Below are 19,830 nucleotides of genomic sequence, written 5' to 3'. Positions count from 1 at the left end.
GCCCAAAAAAGTGTCAGCACAGAGCTATTCTGATCAATTTCCCCATGTTAACAAGCCCTAAGATGAAACTGGCCATGGCCCAGGGAGCACTGAGGTTCACACACAAGACTTCCTGCATGAGAATACACATGTTCTTTGCTAGCATGTGCCACTGATAGGAGATGTGTCTCTTCCCCTGTCCCAAAACAAATCCTCCCACTGCTTTAATTGCACTGAATGTTACTTTGAAAATATGTTTGGGCATCGTTCCCACATTGCAAACCACCCATTAATTTGTAAGCGTGCTGTCTGCAAGGCCAATTATGGCTCTGATTTTGCATATTAATTACTCTGCTTGGCAGGGCTTTGGCCTTTACATTCAAAGCTCTCATCTAGTTCTACAATCTCTCCTGCCACATGGCCAGCAATGCTGGTGAGTGAGGTGTTTCCTCTCAGGGCCTCTGCTGCAGAGTTGTCTTGTAGCTGATGTTCTTGGGCCTGATTTTGTGCTAACATGGGGCTCGGACCGGCTCCCTGGAAGCTTCTGGAGTCTGACTAGTGTTCAACTCTTAGTTACCCATTGAGAAATGCCCTACAATTGCCCAAGAACTGCTAGGGAAAAAGTAAGACACTCCTTCCAGCTGGGCTGCAGAAACCCCTCCATCTCTGGTTCTCGGGGCGGAGGGCGAGGGGGGGGGGGGGCAGAAGGAGCAGAGCTGTGAGATTCTCTTGCCAGCAGCATCCCCTGCAACTCCCATGGGAATGCTGAACTGCCAGATGCCCTTCCATACAGTGACCCTCTCCATGGAGAGGCATTGGCTGTCCAGTTCTGGGTGGAGCCCTCCTACCCATAGACAGTGGGTTGGGGGCTGGGATCTGCTTCAAGATCTATAAGGCCTGCCCATGCTCTGACTTCAGTGGGGTGGGAGGGTTACACCCCACTTGCTCTTTCCCATCATGGATTAGTCTCCATGGCCTCCAGGTTGTCGCTGTCCTGGGGAAGGCCTGGTCTAGGAGGTGCTGGGCTATAAATAGGCATTGCAGCCTCTGATGCAGACATGGAGGCTTAGGACTTAACTTTCAAGAGTGGCCATGGACTCTTGGCAACCCAGTCCCACCACTGCCACAGGCCAGGTCCTTGGAGTTCTGAGCACGCACAGCTCCCAGGGAGTCCAGGGGTGCTCTGCACATCTGCATGCCAGGATCAATGCGTCTGATGCTGGGCTCCACAAATGGAGGCATTCGGTCAGTAGCCACCTCTGTAAATGTGTCCCTACTTCTCTCCTTCTGGTGGCAGGAGGAGTCTATAGCTGGTCTCCAGTTTGTTCCAGGAGAGAAAGGAAGCTGGACCCAGCCTTCCCCTCTACAGCCCAGGAAACGCATCATGCTCCCTTTTGTCTTGCAGGCAGAACATGAGCTCCGGGTGGCTCAGACTGAGTTTGATCGGCAGGCGGAATTGACGCGCCTCCTGCTGGAGGGGATCAGCAGCACACATGTGAGTTCCCAAGGGGCAAGTGGTCTGAAACTGACTTCTAGTGTCCTCCTAGAACAGAGGTGGGCAAACTTTTTGGTGTGAGGGCCACATCTGGGTATAGAAATTGTATAGTGAGCCATAAATGCTCTCAAAATTAGTGGTTGGGGTGTGGGAGGCGGTAGGGCTCCAGCTGTGATTGCAGTCTTTGGGCTGGGGCCAGAAATGAGTTCAGGGTGCAGGAGGGGGCTCTGGGCAGGGGGTTGGGGTGCAGGGTTTGAGGGCTGTGGGGTAGGGCTGGGGATGAGGGGTGGGGGGTGCAGGAGGGCACTCTGTTCTGGGACCAAGGGTGGGAAGGGGATCAGGGCTGGGGCAGAGGGTTGGGGTGCAGGCTCTGGGTGGCACTTGCCTTAAGCAGCTCCCAGAAGCAGTGGCCTGTCCCCACTCTGGCTCCTATGTAGCCAGGCAGCTCTGTGTGCTGCCCTGTCTGCAGGCGCTGCCCCTGCAGCTCCCATTGGTCACAGTTCCTGGCCAATGGGAGCTGCAGGGGTAGTACTTGGGTTGGGAGCAGTGTGGAGTGTGGCAAGCCCTGACCCTGCTTCCTGGTAGGAGCTCGAGGGCTGCATGCAACCCCTGGGCCATAGTTTGCCCACCCCTGTTCTGGAAGGATACGGGATGATGATGAGCCTGTCTCTGTAGAGGGATGGGAGGAAGACACACAAAATGTAATGCCCAAGTTCATGGCATATGGGGTAAACTGAGGCCTTAGTGCAAACCTAGAGTGCTCAAGGTAGGGGCATAATGAGCCATGTACATTGTGCTATAGAAATAACAAAATCCTACCAGGCCCATACAGCTCTGCAGGCATCAATGCACTTTGCCAAGGTGGAGAAGCCTGGCTCTTTCTGTTATCTAGAGTGAGTAATGTGAACTGTGGGGACTAGCCAGCTGGGCTCCTAACCCTTGATCAGAGTTTGGGGTATCTGACTGAAATGGTGCTGAACATGACTTGGTCTGGCCTAACCCTGTGCTCAGTCGTCTAAACACAAGGCACAAGCTCCAGTAAGAGACCCCATCCACTTGTTCTAGAGTCCCCAAACTCCTAGATGGAAGCCTCTGGTACAAAAACACCTCTTGATCAAATCTTAAATACCATCCCGCACTTCTCTGCCCATGCATATCTCTGCTGCCACTTCCCTATACTAGAAGTGTGCCTCTCTGTAGGGAGGGGTTCCTCTGTGCCGCTGCACCTTAGCTCTAGGTCACAAACAGACCAGCTGACAATCTGTCTTCTCCCTTCAGGTGAATCACCTTCGCTGTCTCCACGAGTTTGTAGAATCTCAAGCTACCTACTATGCTCAGGGCTACCAGTATATGCTGGACCTGCAGAAGCAGCTGGGCAGGTATGGGATGGGGTCTCCTTGCCTTTGAGGCATCATTCCCTGGTCTGTAGCATTCTCGACCCCTGCACTCTCTCACACACACACAAACCTGAGGTTAGGTTTAAAAATCAGGCCCTTAAAGCTTCATTTCTGGGAGAACTCCTCTGAGCAACCTTTTGTAATGGGGAATCATGATCATGCTGCCTAGGCCCAAAGGGACTGGGGTGGTTTTATTAAGTGTTTAATTTCAGGGTTCACTTTTCTAAATGGATCTGTAAGAGACTTGCAGACAGATTGGATTAACAGCTCTTTGCATAACTTCTGAACCCATGCAATGAGCTTCCATGTCCTGCATGCACTGTCAGAGCAGCTGCTGGAGAGCTGGGTGGGGGTAAGGGGTATTTCTCAGCTAATTGCCAGTGCAGTCTGACTTGACCAGGTGGGTCTGTAGCTGCATGATGACTGCCATTTGCTTTCCTTTCCATGCCTGCAGCTCCAAAGGAGAAATGTAAGTAAGATGCCCTAGATCAGGGGTAGGCAACCTATGGTACATGTGCCAAAAGTGTGCTGATTTTTAGTGGCACTCACTGCCTGGGTCCTGGCCACCAGTCTGGGGGCTCTACATTTTAATTTAATTTTAAATGAAGCTTCTTAAATGTTTAAAACTTATTTACTTTACATACACACTACTAGTTTAGTTATATATTATAGACTTATAGAAAGACCTTCTAAAAAGTTAATGTATTATGGGCACGCAGAATGTTAAATTCAAGTGAATAAATGAAGACTTGGCACACCACTTCTGAAAGGTTGCTGACCCCTGTCCTAGTTAAGATCAGGAAAGCTCTTCATCTCTGGTCACATTAATCAGTATTAACTGTGGGGGGGCCTGGAATAGCTGTTAGTCCACACAGGCCCCAAGGAGTATCTGACTGAAATGGTGCTGAACATGACTTGGTCTGGCACTGAGCATGAATGGAAGAGCTACTGTACTGGGTCATACCATGGTCTATCTTGCCCAGTATCTTGTCTCTGACAGTGGCCAATCCCAGAGCTTCAGAAGGCATGTACAGAACAGGGCAACTATGAAATGACCCTTTCCTGACCTCTGGTCAGAGGGTTAGGGCTGTAATGTAGCCTTTGGTGAAGGGCCTTGTCAAAGGCTTTCTGGAGGTCCAAGTATGCTGTATTGATTCGATCACCCATATCCCTGGGCTTGTTGACTCCCTCAACAAATTCTAATAGATTTGTAAAGGGAAGTCATGCCTCCCCAAAGCTGTGACTCTTCCCTGACTAATCATTTTCTGTCTGTGATCATTCTGCCACTTCTCTTGGTACTGAAGTTAAGCTCACCAGCCTGCAATTGCCAGGATCTCCTCTGGAGCCCTTTTTAAAAAAAAAAAGTTGCATTAGTTACCTTCCAATCATTTGGTACAGAGGCTGATTTCAGTGATGGTTGCAAACTACTAACTGTAGTAAGCAATTTCATGTTTGAGTTCCTTGAACTCCTGGGTGAATACCAACTGTCTGGTCCTGGTGACTTTTATTACTGTTTAATCAGCTCTAAAACCTCTTCTATTGACACATCAATTTGGGACAGTACTTCTGATTCGTTACTGACATCAGAGCTATTCTTTTTGAGCATCTCTCCCACCCCCTCTGCAATGAGGATCGATGCAGAGGAGCTAAATGAATTCTCTGCAATGTCCTTCTCTTCCTTGAGTGCTCCTTTAACACTTTAATGGCACATTACACATGACCAGCCATGGGTGCTGTTTATCTTTAACGGGTGTGTGGGATTCACAACCTTATTAAACTAACCCACTATTGATTATCTAGTACAGTAGAGCCTAGAGCCCCAGCTAAAATTTGGAGGTAGGGGGCACTGTGCTGGTGCTGCTTGCACACGAGACTACAGTCTAGATGGACAAAAAGTGGAAGACACATGAGCCCAGAGACAAAGTAACTTGGCCAAGGTTGTACCATACACCACGGGTGGAGCCCAGAACTCCTGAATGCTGGTCCAGTGCTCTAGCTGCTTGGCCACACTGTCTCGCTTGACTCTTTCACCACAAGAAATCATGACTCAAATCTGTCTTGAGTTAAAACTGTGGCATTCTGTCAGTCTGTCTCCAATCTACGGCACAGCTGGGGGTGGCTTCAGCTGAGCCTCCTAAGGGATGACTGGCAGTGCTGCTGCTGAGGATTCAGGTGCGTTGGCAGTGCTGTAGAGCAGCACTGCAGTGGGGACTGGAGAACCATCTGTTATGCTCTCGTAAACATAACGCTGCTCTCTAAAGTGTGACTCAGTGACAATACCATCCCCATAGGCTACACATGAGCACATCTTGTGTAATGTGAACATTAGGAGAGAAACAGAGCTGCTTGATTGGATGCTCAACAGAAGGTTCTGCATATCCTTTCTGCATCTCTAGTTACCCTGGCTGCTGGCTCAGAGCCCCCTTTGGGCGCAGTTTGCTAGTCAGAATCATGAACCAATAGGCTACTTCTCTTGTGCAATGCTGGAGCCTTGCTAACTTGCCTTTTCCTCTTTCCCCCTTACTAAGATTTCCAGGTACATTTGTGGGCAATGCAGAGTCCACATCGCCTCCCCCAGCTACCACCTCTCCCACCACTGTTGCTGCCACAATTCCTGTTGTGCCCACTGTAGGCAGGGCACCTAACCCTGCCACAGCTGTTGAAGGGGCACTGAACCTGAACGATGTCAAGCCTCCAGCCAGTGGGACCCGGAAGGCCAGAGTTCTCTACGATTATGAAGCGGCTGACAGCAGCGAGCTGGCGCTATTAGCGGATGAGGTTGGTATCTGTTCATTGAACTCTCAGCTGCTCCCATCCCATTTGGCACTGCTGCACAGCAGTGCTGGATCAGGGCTTGGCAAGGCCCTTGGGACTAGCAATGCCTCCGCCTCTTCACTAGTCGGGCTAGTAAGTGAGAGCCTTTCTTCTCATTTACACCAGTGTATATTGGGACTAACTCCTACTGCAGTTAGTAAAATGACAGCGGTGGTGAGAAGAATGGGTCCAAATTCTGCAATGCCATTGAGCGACCTATGTGCTACACCGCTGCTGCATCCTTTTGCTCCCACTGAAGTCTCTTGTTGCCATTAATGCATTAAGGCCCATCTATGTTATCTAAAGAACTCCTTCAGCTGCCTTGTCTCACCTAACCAAGCCCAGGGGGTTAGATAAAAAGGCTGATCACTTGTTCTTTAACTCTCTGGTGCTGAGGGCTGAATGGGACAGTCCTCAGCCACTAGACAGGTAGAAAAGTCTTGAGACTGATAGTTCAGAGCAGGCTGAAGTTTTAAGCAACTTCATGGCAATGCCTCTGAAATTCCTTCTGCCCTCAGTGAGGGGGAATGTCTGAGCGCAGAGCTGCAGCCTGACGCAAGTGTGCTTGGCACAGACAATATGGGGTGGCTTGAAGTCCTGCCATGACTAAACAACGTACAAACTTGGAAGCCTCTGAAGGGTCCTTCAGGAATTCCCAGGCGAGAGTCTGTCACAGACCTAATTCTGTTCTTGTCTCCAGTGAGGAATGAGATTTCATCTAATTCTCTCTCTTCCCGCCCTCCCCCCCAGATGATCACCGTGTACAGCCTGCCAGGGATGGATCCAGACTGGCTCATAGGCGAGAGGGGCAACCAGAAGGGCAAAGTACCTGTCACCTACTTAGAACTGCTCAGTTAAATGCTGCTGGGAAGGAGAATCTACAAGCAAAATGCAACCCTCCATGTCCTGGCATTTCTAATGCCAATTCCTTCATGAGACCATTGCTCTCTTCAGGTCAACTCACTCACAACTAACCTGGGGATTGGGAGGAGATGACTAGGCTGATGAAAGGTGAAGTGACCCTTCCTCCCCCCACCCACCAAGGCCCCTGGAGCTGAATTCATTAACTGTCCAAATAGCCTGCTTTGAGGGTTAGTTGTAAGGGTCATGTGATGTGTTGGGGTTCCCTCTAGTGATCCCTTTTCCCTGCTTGTGTTAACGGTGGTGGCTTTCCAGGAACCAGCCCTGTCTCTTCCTCAACAGCTGCTCGTGGTGTGTGAGACCAAGTGGATTTTCTTCTCTCTTCTCAGAGGCTCTTTACCAGGGTACTCTTGCTTGGGCCACATCATTGTATGCATTCCAGTGGGGGCAAAGGCGCTGGGTCTCTTTCCAAAATGCTAACACTGGCATGTTCTAACAATAGATGCCAAGGCCACGAGGTGCTGTTTGGATAGCATGTCTCTGTAAAAACACAATTCCCCATGCACAGCACTCCTTTGCCCACAGAGGAACAAAGCAGGGCTACTATAATGGTGCTTAGTGGCTGCTGCCTGGCACAGAATGGCTTGTTAAACTTTCTTCCAGTTTCACTAATCTAATGACCCAAGGCCAGTACTGCAAGAACAAAAAACACCTTTCAGTGCAAGGGAGTGTGCATCTTGGTTGCATTTCCTCCAAGCAATGGGGCATGGACTGAGTTTACAAGCCTCTAAAAAAGCTTTTGCTACCTGTTGTTGTCCAGGCTCACTACTCTTCTTGGTGTTTTTCGTGTGTGTGTGGGGGTTTATTCTGCTAATCTGATTGTTAAAACAGACTAATTTAAATGCTGTCTTGTCCCATCCAGCTGGTAGTGAACAGACTTGGTGCATTCTAGCACAGCATGTGGGATGGGTCCTCTTACACTTTGTATATTCACAATGAGCCTCTAACTACTTCATAGGCCAAGCAGCCATTATTTGGTTCTGTTTTCTCGTCCCTCCTTTCATTTTGCTGTCCTGCGTGCCCTTGTAACTTAAACCATCACAAATACTGAGGAGGCAAATGGATGAAGTAAAGACACCTTGGTCTGAAAGCTCTCCCTAGGAGGTGATGTGCTCAACAGCTAAGGGATTTAGATGGCAAAAATGAAATTGCTTTAGCAGCTCAAACCATGCAGCAGCATTCAACTGCACCAAGATCTTTGTTCACTACCCCTCCCCTGGTCTGTCTAGACAGACACTGACTTGCTTGTTTATCCACTGATCTCTTGTACTCTGCTTTGTGACCATCCTAATGTAATAGGGCACAGAGCACCTGTACACAAGGCTCTTGGTTTTTAGCATTTATTTGCCAATAAACAACCAGTGTGCCCTCCTGTCTCAGTATCTTGTGTGGGTTCCATACCACTTCACTTTCCAGCTAGCAGCAAACAGTACAAAGTGGGGTAATGTAACTAAGAGCTGTGCAATACTGTTACTCAATGTTAAGAAGTCTGAGCTTAAAAATTCTGAATCCTCTATGGCATGTCTCCTTTTTATCTCTCACCCTATTAGCTTAAACTAAAGTTCAGTGTGGGGCTTTCCTCATCTGCTAGTGCTGTTTTAACAGCTGCTTGTGGAAGTAACTATGACCTTAACAGCATTCAGTTCTGCATGCTGCTCTTGAAGTGTGGGGTTTGGAGAAGGCATAGTCTGGTATAGAAGTGAACTAGGCAGGCAGCTTGAATTAACAAAACAGCTGCTCTTTCTAAGCTGCTTCCCTAGCCCAGACCACAGGTGTAGTTTATAAGGAATACAGTAGCCACACTCTGGTCTGGTAACATTTCCAATCTCACTGTTCTGGGCCAGGATAAGCTCTGTAGTTGTTGCAGACTATCTTAACATTTGTTCCTGACTAACACTGGGGAAGTTCCAAGAATACCCTACTACTTGTTAACTAACTTTGTCTTGCATTTAACAAATACAAACCCAAGCTGTTCTTAGGTTTTAAAGATCCCTGTGACCACCATGGACACAGGTGCTAACTTCCCACCCTGGGCTATTCCTCAGCAGTAAGCCAGACTTAAAGCCATACAATAGGGAATTAATTCAGTGTTATTCAACTAACACTACTGAAAGTTGGATAACAACTTTTTCTAGTGGACTGTTATAATGTATCCTGCTGTATAGCTTCCTAAGCCTTCATCTTATTCCCTTATTTTGCTTAACTTGATACCTTCAAACTATCATCTCTCATTGAATAATTCAGAGATGAGCAGGAACCTCCCTCTCTACATGCAGTTCAATGGAGCAAGCTGCTTTGTCTAGTAATAACCCTCATTATAGCTAGACTGAAATGAATCTTGTTAAACTTCATGGGCCTGGCTTCTGCTGGGGCAGTCTCAGGCTACTGCTGCCCACTCCCCTTCCTCCCCAGTTCCTAAGGGGGTCTTGAGCCACACACAGTTCCCCAAACCCAAGATGGTCAGGTATATAGTACAGGCCATGGGCTGTGAAATTTTGCCAGGGACCTGCCCATGGCACAGATGTAGCCTTAGCTATAAGCTACACCATTCATGGCTGCAAATATTGTTAAGCCTATAATCAATCCTCACCTAAGCTTTAAGAATGGGACAATGGTTAACCATTTATATTGGTTTCTCACTTAATGTTGAACAGAACATCCATCAGCACTGCAAGTAGAAGCTGTAATTGCAGGACAGTCCAGCCAGCATTCTAGACTGACAGGACTAGTCCATGCTGCTATAGCTTCACTGCTGTTACTCAAGCAACTGGGGTATGTCTACACATGCTGTAATTACATTTCCTGACAGCAGTGTACACACAGCTGAAGGAGCAGCTTCCTGTCACTACTCCCCCAGAGCAGTTGAAGGGAGAAGTTGTCTTTTAAAAAGGTACTGATGAAACTAGATTCCTGCTGAGTCTCCACACCTTTCTGCAGCAGCCTGGTCTTAAATTAAGGGGTGGTAAGATGAAAAGCATACAGTACACAGCAGTAGCTTCACAAGCAAGGCTTTTCCTCTACTTCCTAACAACCTATGATGTCACCTAACACTTATGCTACAGGTATCTGACCTGCCTTGTGAAAGTGTAGGTGGGTGAGGTAATCTTTTGTGTGACTGACCTGTGGGTAAGAGGCAAGCTTACACAGCTGCTCTTCAGGGCTCTGCTGGTGAAGGAGGCAAGGTTGGACATTGTCGAATAAAATTATTACCTCAGCCACTGAGCAACAATGCTATCCTGAGACACCTACATTGCATATGCCATGGTGAGAGTCTTAAGTCAACAGACAGCACTAGTCTACTGCAGGGAAGCCCCCCAAGTCCAAGTGCTGTTTATAAATGTTTTAATATCAGTATAAATAGGGCACAGTTACAAAAAATGCAAGATCTGAGCAATGGAATTTAGACTTAAAAACTTTTTGGAGGAGGCTGCCTTGTAGTCCTCAAAAATGTACATATCACGCAAATCAACAGCAGGAGAGACACAGGTGCACACAAACCATTTTACCTTGCTCTGCCAACCCAGCAGCAGTGACTGGCACCCCTTGATACAAAAATAGCAATAGAAAGCTGGTCTCTGAATTGCTGGCTCCTCACTAGCCTGTGCCTCACCAGACTTACTGATGGGGAGAGGAAGATTGCACCTTGTACTAAGAGCAGAGTTAATGCCCCAAGGAAAATAGTTAAAAACCTGCCTCCTCTTCCCACCCAACTGCTGCATACAAGCTATAAAAATAAAGGTTTTGACTGGTCAACACTTAAACCCAGCCAGATCACTCTACCAGGCAAGGAGCATGCATGGACTGGGCAGCGTTCTTGGACCTTCTTATGTTGAATCTCCAACTCAGGTGCAAGCATTCAACAGGATCTATCTCCCCAGCAGATGTTACAACTCAGTTATGAACCCAACTGAGCAGGATGCCTTCTGAGGTGGAAATGAATAGTTCTGGTGCAATCCTGAAATAGCAGCAATAGCATACAACCTATCTCTGCACATGTCTGACAAAGGCTTGTACCAGCTGGACCAAAGGCTCCTGCCCCTCAGGGCCAATCTTGGAGGCAGACTTTCCCTGGGGGCAGGGAAGAACCGCACTGGCTGGAGAAGAGGGGCCGCCCCGGCGAAAGTAACGAGACAGGCTTGAGAGCAGTGTACTCTGAAATGAGAAGCAAACAGTGAGTTAGTTTCCCCAGCACTTGCGCTCTCCCTCCCCTCCCCTGGGCAGGAATCCTGGGAGACTGTACCACGTGACCCAAAGGGGGAGATCTTGAGGCAGTCTACTCTAGACAGCAACTGGCTGCCACTGAACAGTCAAAAACTAATGGTCCTCTGCCTATACTGCATTTTCACTGGATCATTCACAGCCAAAGGGGCAAACCAAGATGAAAGTAGGCACTGCAGAAGCACATCAATCCCTGTCCCATTCTCACTCCATCTCCAATTTCAGGCTCGCAATGTTGCTTTATGCACCATGATTTAAGCCTCTTGATACTTGTGAGGCAGGTCAATATTACCCCCTTTATGCCTGGGGAAACTAGTATATTTAACCAGCTTGCCCCTAGCTCAAAGAGAGTTCTATTATGTGGCAAATCCAGGAATAGTTATCCAGTTCTGGGTTTTAGTCACATCTGTTCTGCAGATTCTAGGCAGCTCTGTGTATTCATCCTCCAAAGTATCACTGAGCCTTACACACAGGAGGATACTTACATGGCCCTGACAGCCATGGTAGAAAGGTCTGAATACTTTATTCAGAAGCACTAAATCTAATGGGATTCTGTGTACAGCTGTTTCCATTAGCCTGGCCAGGCTATCACTGAGAAGGGATGGCCTTTGGGCACCACAACAAACACATGTACATGAGCTAAAAGGAGAAAGAGGAACATAGCACAAGGCAGGAAACCTGCTCCACAATGCTTACCAGCTCAGAGCTGAGTTCCTGCTTCATCCGCTGCTTGTCTCGTGGATGCACCGCTGGGTCCCTCAAATACCGAACAGCCTGGGAGATGATCAGGTAGAAACAGTTTTCCATTGTAAACATAAGCAAAGACCTGTGCAAGGAAACACCACAAATTAGTAGGAGCAAGACAGTGCCACTGCACTACTGCTGGAGTACAATATTCTTGCTCAGACGTAACCATGAGTTACTGTCTAACTGGTTACACCCTGGGGCAACAGAAAAGTCACCCTAAAGCACAGGTAAGTTAGGCTAGAGTGGTCTGGGTACCGAGTAACCACCACCTCTATCAGTATGATGACTTTGGACATCAGCCTGCCTGCTTTCTGGGTTACGTGTTTGGGTTGTGTGACATTTATATCTACAGCTCATGCTCTGGGTCAGGTGAAGAGCACTAGGCCTCTGCTCAGCCATGGGGAAGAAACAGAACCCAGAGACTTACTTAAGAGTTTTCATCTCCTCTTGTGTATTCAGCCCTGCAGCTTGAGCGAAGGGCTCTTTCTTCTTATCCAGCTGGAGGGGGAAAGAGGAAAGTTGTATTAGAGCCTGGAGATGCAGAAGGGGAGGAGAGCTACCTGGGTCAGCCCCACTCCTCCTTAAAACAGCCGCTGAACAGAGGTCAGAACACAGCACAATTGCTATGCCTCTTCGGCTTTCACAGACTGAATTAGGAGAACGTGGACTCCTACCTCTCCCAACATGTTAAGGGCCACGTTGACAGTGGCCAAGAGGGTCCCAAAGGAGGGAGCGACATCTGAATCGAAGGCAGGTGTTGTAAAACTCAGAACAAAGAGAAGGTTGTACTCAGCCAGGTCCAGTGACTGCAGGGAAGAGGAGACAGGAGTGAATCCAAACAGCAAGAATGCATTGTAACACCACCTAGCTCCTATACAGCACTTTTCATCTATAGATCTCAAAGCACTTTACAAAGCAGGGTCAGTTTCATCATTATCTCCAGTTCACAGCTGGAAAAAGAGGCCTTGTCTACACTATGGTCTACAGTAAGTTGACTTTAAGTTTTATGAATAACATAGGTGGAGTTGACGTAGCTTAGGCTGACTTACTATGGTGTCTACCCCATGCTGCATTGATGGGAGACGCTCTCCTGTTGACTTACCTTAATCTTTTCATTCTGCTGGAGTACTGAAGTCGACAGGAGAGCGCTCTGTGGTCGATTTAGCAGGTCTTCACTAGACCCGCTAAATCGACCCCCGCTTCATCGCAGACATGGCCAGAGGCACAAACAGGGAAGTAACTTGCCCAAGTCACAATAAACCAGAAGCAGAATCAGGAACAGAACCCAGATGTCCTGGGTCCCAGTCCAGTGCTCTACCCTCTAGGTCAGTGGGTCTCAAACATTTTTACTGGTGATCCCTTTCACATTGCAAGCCTCTGAGTGCAACCCCCCTAATAAATTAAACACCCTTTTAATATATTTAACACCATTATAAATGCTGGAGGCAATACTGGGTTTGGGGTGGAGGTTGACAGCTCACGACCCCCAGTTTGAGAACCCCTGCTCTAGGTTACGCTGTTAGTATGGATCCACACAGTGCTAGCAAAGTGGATGTTGGGAGGGTGCCTTTTCATGAAGTGTGAGGCACATGTAACTGCCAGAGTAGGATGTAAGACTAGCTGAAGCATTAATCTGCTCTGGTAAATTGGGTGGGATGTGGGCGGGTGTCTCTCTCACACACATGGTTGTGCTAAACAATCCCAGTGAAATCTCTGAAAATATCTGCATCTCCATCTCTCAATCCCCTGATAGGAGAGTGCAGACAGGACTTCCTTTCAGACTGATCCATGTCTGATTCCTTAGGGTTCATGGACCTTGACTTCCTGCTTTGGGCTCCACCTTTCAAAGAACAGCTGGCAGATACAGACGTTGACAGCCAGGGCCAGCATTTTGTTTGCATTAATGTGAGTGCTAAAGTTTTGGGTGTGGCCACCATCCCTGCTTAAGGTATTGGGGTAAAAAGGATGTTAAAGGGGGAATAAGAAAAGAGAGTCTCAACCTCCAGTTTATCCTGCACACTGAGACAAGACAAGTGTCTGAGGAGGGGCCACTATGGCCTGGCCTACATGAGGGGGAGGGAGGGATATCGATCTAGAAGATGCAACTTCAGCTACGAGAATAGCGTAGCTGAAGTCGATGTATCTTAGACTGAATTAAAATTACTTACTTCGCGTCCTCGCAGCACTGGATCGACGGCCTTGGCTCCCCTGTCGACTTTGCTTCCACTTCTCACACTGCTAGAGTTCAGCAGTCGACAGGAGAGCAATCGGGGATCGATTTATTGTGTCTACACTACACATGATAAATCGATCCTCGATAGATCGATCACTACCCGCAGATCCGTCTATGCTACCCAATCCGGCGGGTAGTGTAGACGTATCCTATCATATCATCAGCACAGCGCAGTAGTTTTTCTCCATGCCAAAGAGCTATCTGGCTACTAGGCTCTTTAGAATCAAAAGACTAATGTAGTAAATAGAGGTACAAACATCCTCCTGTTTCACTTTCTAAGATGGAATCAACACAAACACTGATGAATAGCAATAAAATGCTCATTCTGGTTGCCTAAAATCTAGCGATGTACCGTGCAATTCAGTTTAGGTGGCCTGGGGTGCAGGTATGGACTCCTGTGTGTTTTAGGGGGAGGGATTAGTCTCCTGTATGAATGGCACAGGCTGTGGCTCCCTTGAGACCCACAATATCAGTTAGGGTGCTTCAAACTTCCTCCCCCACAGACATCACTCTCCTGTACCTGATCAAGGAGGATCTGGCAGATGTCGGGGGTGAAGTGGCGTAGGGCAGCTAGAGATTTGCTGAGGATTTTCAAGAGACCATACTGCACTGTACGCAGCGCCTTCTGCTCGGCTGCCTCTGACTCAGGGCTTGGATGCTTGGAGGAGGTCTGGGGGGTGCGTTGCACTCGAGGTGTCACAGCTGATGGGAGGGAGTCACCATTTTTCGTCTGTGGAGAAGGAAGTCCAATGAAGACACACATACATACAGAGGCAATCGCTTGCAGCTTAAGGCCAAGCTTTGCAGAAAAACAAGTTACCAGTAACAGGAATCCCTAAAGCAAGAGACTCATGCTTTGCCCAACTAAGGGCCACGTTGGCAACCTACTAGAAGCCTGAGGTCTATGCTTAGCTTGCATCATAAGGCGCAGCCTTGTCTTTACTGCAAGGGTACAGTGTGCATATGTGTTCAGTGAGCACACTCTGGAAAGGGCTTTTCTAATCAAACTGTTGACACAAAGAACCTTAGCCCCAAGACAAGTTGCGCCTGAAGTGCATCACCTTCCCACCCAAAGTCCATCTAGGGATACCACAAGAGCAGAGCTGTATTTCATCACCACTTTAAATCAAGCCAAGGACATGAAGTCCTTGCTGTCTCCTCATTCTTAGGGGGCAGGATTGTACAATAACCACTGGGACACAGCTTCCCCCTGCACACCTTGTCGTTCGGAAGTAGCTAATAAATGAGTTCAGGCAGTGGCTACGGTTTCCATGTCAGATACATTCTGCTTAATATGACTGGCCCACAAAACGTCCCCTATTTCAGAGTGTCACAGAGTGTGGGGGAGTCAGGGCCCTGCACCCCCCACTTCATGCGATTCACCGTGACTCTCAGCCAGCCAGCCAAACAGCAGGTTTATTAAACGATAGGAACACAGTCCAAAACAGAGCTTGTAGGTACAGACAACAGGACCCCTCAGTCAAGTCCGTCTTGCGGTGCAGGGAGCTTAGACCCCAGCCCTAGGGCTCCCTCCCTTCCCCCAGCTAGCTCCAAACTGAAACTCTCTAGCCCCTCCTCTGGCCCTTGTCTCTTTCCCCGGGCCAGGAGGCCACCTGATCTCTTTGTTCTCCAACACCTTCAGTTGGCACTTTTGCAAGGGAGGGGCCCAGGCCATCTGTTGCCAGGAGACAGGGTGTCAGTCATTCTCTGCAGACACCATCACACTGGCCCTCTAGGGCTCTGCACCAATCACACCCCCTCATCCCACCATCTAGATGCTTAAGAAATACATAGGGGAAACTGAGGCATCCACACAGCATTCAGAGAAAACATTAAGAACATTCCCACTTCGTCACACAGAGGTGTTCTTCGTAGGTTTCAGTACAGAGGAGTAGAACTAAACCTTGGCTGCTGGGCTGGTCTTGGTCAGCAGTTGTCACTGCAAACAGTGACTAGATATTGACTGATCTCTTGCTTGGTTATGGGTGATGGACCCAGGACCAGAACCCCCCCTTCAGTTTTCCCAGGACCCCCATCCTCACCTGCAGGTAGTGCTGAAGCATTTTGCGGCTATGCAGGAGGGAGGTACAAGCCTGGCAGAGGTAACACAAGTTCACCTGAAACAAAGGGGTGGGGGGACTGATCAATCCATAGCTGACACTCTCCACAGCTGCAATCTAAACAGGCATCCAAATTCTCCATTACTGAGTCCCCCCTCACAAGACTAAATGTTACTATTACACTCTAACAATATAAAAATCCAGTCTGAACACATCCGTTCTGGGGTGAAAGGTTAACAGTAGCGTTTTCAGATTTTACCAATGTTTTCCTTAAGTATCTTGACCCTGAGGTTCCAGCCCACATGCACTAAGACAGTCAGTCCTCCAAAAGTTGTCACTCCAAGTCCCAGTCAATTCCCCCTCGCTCAAGTAAATGTACCTCGCTATGTGACTGTAAGGTCCAAAACTCTTCATGATAAAGAGCTGCCTTCCTTTAATGACCTATTATGATCCCCACTAAAACAGCTTCAATGAAAGAGCTATCTACAAGCTCTCTACCTTAGCCACATTCTCTGTCCTGCTGTGCTGGGCATTGTGTGGGAAAATGCAGTACGCAGGGGAATGCTTTGGTTCCTACCTGTATGTCCCTCAAGAGCTGTGGAAGGTGGAAATGCCACTCTTTCATAAAGTTGGAGAGCTGAAGAATGAAGCCAACAGTGTGGTCAGCTTCTTCCAGACAGGCCAGGCTCTGCACTGTCCGTACTGCATTCAGGCACTGGAGAGAGAGAAATGATCCAGACCATGATGGACAGAGCACAAAAATACTTATCTCCTACTTAGAAGGAAGAGCTGCATACACATAGGGAGAAAGCAGAATTACCAGCTCCAGTACAGACAGGAGACACCAGTGACATTCTGAACTCATTGAGGTTTACAAGTTAGCCCGTTCCAGTCGGCAGGAGCTCCTGCTCCAAAACAAGAGGGCTATTTGTCAAAGAAGTTTGCTAACACAGAGACAATTCAGCACCTACCTAGGAACAGGGCTATTCAGCAAATTTGCCCTCACAAAGTTCAGTTGTTATAGGGATTTAAATATTAGATCGGGGGTAGGCAACCTATGTCATGCATGCTGAAGGCGGCATGCAAACCGATTTTCAGTGCCACTCACACTGCCCGGGTCCTGGCCACCAATCCGGGGCCTCTGCATTTTAATTTAATTTTAAATGAAGCTTCTTAAATGTTTTAAAAACCTTATTTACTTTACATACAACAACAGTTTAGTTATGTATTATAGACTTATAGAAAGAGACCTTCTAAAAATGTTAAAATGTATTACAGGCACGCAAAACCTTAAATTAGAGAGATTAAGTGAAGACTCGGCACACCACTTCAGAACGGTTGCCAACCCCTGTATTAGATATTCGAGCTGCTCACCTAAGTGGACACTGGACCTTAACTGCAGTATTTTCATTAACCGATGGAGTCCGAGTGAGGTTGGTTACAGACTTTAGGCTCTCATCCAGCACCCACAACTGTTATTGTGTTGAGTGAGTGCATGAAACAGCTGTAGCAGAATTAGGACCCCCAAGAATAAAAGTGATGGATAGGTGCTAACAACTCAGGATCTAATAGCTACCAAGACATGTATCCATCACCCGTCTGACTCCTTTGCTTGTGTATCCCTTTCCCCGACTTCTCACCTATTTTTTGAAGAATGTAAGCTATTTGAGGGAGGGACTGTGTCTTCTGTGTCTAGCATATTCTGGCTGCTACTGTTACATACATGACAACTAAGTTATTACAGGGGAAGGGGTGGACGTACCTGAAGAATCCTCTCCTGATGGACACCCACAAAGTCCAGTGCCTCTGTCAGGAAGTTGTACCTTAGTGTCTTAAGAAGGCGCTCCACCAATGATATGGAGAGACGATAGACCCCAGGCCAGGATGGGGCATCCAGAGACTTCCGAGATGAAGCAGGTGTCTGAACAGACCAGCCACAAGAAGACACATGGTTTATTTGTTTTTCTGCACCCTCAAATACACCCCACACTTCTCACAATGACATCAGAGTTCTCCAGGGCCACACGTGACAGTGCTCACCTCTTCTATTCCTATGACTGCTCTAGTACAGAGCCAGTAGAGGGTGAGCAGGACACAGTTTTCCCAATGAGTTTCAAATCCACATCAAGAGGAACCAGCACTCACCTGAATTGTTCCATTAGTGCTGAGCTGGTATACGCTCAAGAGGGACAAACAGATGCTGTGTGTGACACCAGCACTAGCCACAGCTGCTGCACCCTGCACAACACAGAAAAGTCACTGTCAGAGGTACCACCATTGTCTCTGAGCTGGGGGAGATGCCCCTAGCACTTCTGTTTTCTACACATCTACCCTTCTCTTTCAGACACTTCGTGCCTGCAGCCCAGAAACCTGAATTCCATCACCCTGGACAGTGCTACTTTTCTTCCATTAAAATGAAAAACAACATCTCCCTCCCCCGACACGGCTGTGTGGTGAACACACCTCCTCATCTCCTGGTACCCTGTGTGTCCCCTCTCTCTTTGACTGAAAGTTCCTGTAAGAAAGGAACCTTATATACTCCTCCCCCTGTACAGTGCTGAGGTCTCAATAAGAAGTATTGCTTTATACTATGGCTACACGGAGAGCAGATTCCTGCATTTCAGTGCTGTCTTAGCTGTACTGGCTACATTTGGCTGGGAGGGGGCTGTTTGCAGGGAAAGCACTTGCTCTGAATTACAGGTTTGCACTAGGGCAGGATTGGTTCTGTTCTTCCAGCACAGACATTCCATTATCCAGAAAAGCAAGGAAAGGAAACACTAAACAGTTCTTTGTACAAGACCTACAACTAACTCCTCCCCCTTGGCAGGGCTTTAATGGCGCCCGTTAGGCACAGTGCACTGCTCAGCTGTACAGCTTGATGCTGCCAACACACAACGCAGTGACATGAACCGCATTTTAAATATAGAACCAACAATCCAGCAAGAAGCTCTCATTTGGGTCTCTCTCTCACCTGTTGCGTCCTGGCTAAGGTCAGCAGCAGGTGCAATGAGGCTTCTGTGAAGTGAAGGTTTTGTTTAACTCTCAGGCTGATCTCTAGGGCAGTGAAGATAGTAGGCAGCATAGGGACCTTCCTGGTAACCTGCAGCCAGTAATCTCCATCTTCGTCTACTTCACAGAGTTCCTTTGCCAGATGCAGCCCTAGAACACACACCTGCGGCAACAGGGAAGGAGGGAGAAAGGGACATGAGAGATCCCAGAGTGCGGGATAGGGAGAAACGACAGACATTAAAAGACTGTCCAGAAACAAATGGGTAGATGGGATCTAAGTTGTTACTGTTCTCACATACATGAATTATGGCATCAGTAAACACTGTGTACACTTACGGTGCTGCATAGTAGCAAAGTGCCTTAAAAGAGATTTCAGAGAGAAGCAGTAACAATCCATTTCCTGCAGTGAGGTACTCAGAGGAGACCTGACACCACCAGACTCACAGTTACAATAGTCCTTCGCAGTCAGGACCAACCCACAGTCTCTTTAGAGGTAACAGGTCACAAAGGAGCAAGCTGTGAAACATACACAGAGGCCACTGAAGACTTTTGCACATTTGAGCCCACAATTTCAAGGGTTCGCCCTTCCCCCTTTGAGGTGGGAGTATCCTAACTGCTTGTATGGCAACCACCACGTTCCTCTTACAAAACCTTTCATGATCATTTCCAAGCAAGTTTTAAGTATTAATAGTCTCAGTGCTCTGGGAGGTAGTAAACACAATACTAATTTCACAGACAGGTTAAATACCTCAGCCAAGGTTACAGAGCTTGTCAACAGCAGAGATGGTACCCAGGCGTCCTGACTCCATGTCCCCAGCTCCAACAAAGAGACTACAATCCCTCCTTGGTATCCCACTTACTGTAGTCTATAGGGGAGTTCAGACCTATCTGCTACTTGGCAAAGGTACATTCAGCATGCAGGACGGACACAATCAGACTTACGGACTTGCTCTCCTG

At 47.9% G+C, this 19,830-nt stretch overlaps 2 protein-coding genes across 9 annotated transcripts in view; one reads left to right on the top strand and one right to left on the bottom strand.

Moving 5' to 3' along the window:
- The window catches only part of SH3GLB2 (SH3 domain containing GRB2 like, endophilin B2), a 43,195-nt gene extending 35,217 nt beyond the window's left edge, over window positions 1–7,978 (top strand). For 3 of the 6 annotated variants that reach the window (XM_032797839.2, XM_032797838.2, XM_032797836.2), the window contains 5 exons: window positions 1,385–1,474; window positions 2,753–2,853; window positions 3,326–3,340; window positions 5,400–5,649; window positions 6,436–7,978. In XM_032797839.2, coding sequence (XP_032653730.1) covers window positions 1,385–1,474; window positions 2,753–2,853; window positions 3,326–3,340; window positions 5,400–5,649; window positions 6,436–6,543 — 564 coding nt within the window. In that variant the 3' untranslated portion in view covers window positions 6,544–7,978. The remainder of the gene's footprint in view (window positions 1–1,384; window positions 1,475–2,752; window positions 2,854–3,325; window positions 3,341–5,399; window positions 5,650–6,435) is intronic. The other 3 variants (XM_032797840.2, XM_032797837.2, XM_075060648.1) reach the window with 1 other exon arrangement.
- Window positions 7,979–9,931: 1,953 nt separating this feature from the next.
- The window catches only part of NUP188 (nucleoporin 188), a 48,621-nt gene continuing 38,722 nt past the window's right edge, over window positions 9,932–19,830 (bottom strand). For all 3 annotated transcript variants that reach the window (XM_032797812.2, XM_032797814.2, XM_032797813.1), the window contains 10 exons: window positions 18,836–19,036; window positions 18,010–18,102; window positions 17,627–17,785; window positions 16,442–16,579; window positions 15,847–15,921; window positions 14,325–14,534; window positions 12,246–12,377; window positions 11,999–12,069; window positions 11,521–11,650; window positions 9,932–10,758 (listed from right to left, as the gene is read on the bottom strand). In XM_032797812.2, the coding sequence (XP_032653703.1) occupies window positions 10,588–10,758; window positions 11,521–11,650; window positions 11,999–12,069; window positions 12,246–12,377; window positions 14,325–14,534; window positions 15,847–15,921; window positions 16,442–16,579; window positions 17,627–17,785; window positions 18,010–18,102; window positions 18,836–19,036 (1,380 nt within the window). In that variant the 3' untranslated portion in view covers window positions 9,932–10,587. The remainder of the gene's footprint in view (window positions 10,759–11,520; window positions 11,651–11,998; window positions 12,070–12,245; window positions 12,378–14,324; window positions 14,535–15,846; window positions 15,922–16,441; window positions 16,580–17,626; window positions 17,786–18,009; window positions 18,103–18,835; window positions 19,037–19,830) is intronic.

This window comes from Chelonoidis abingdonii, chromosome 24, assembly GCF_003597395.2.
Source record: "Chelonoidis abingdonii isolate Lonesome George chromosome 24, CheloAbing_2.0, whole genome shotgun sequence".
Taxonomy (NCBI): Eukaryota; Metazoa; Chordata; order Testudines; family Testudinidae; genus Chelonoidis; species Chelonoidis abingdonii.
This window is presented reverse-complemented; position numbering and strand designations above follow the sequence as displayed.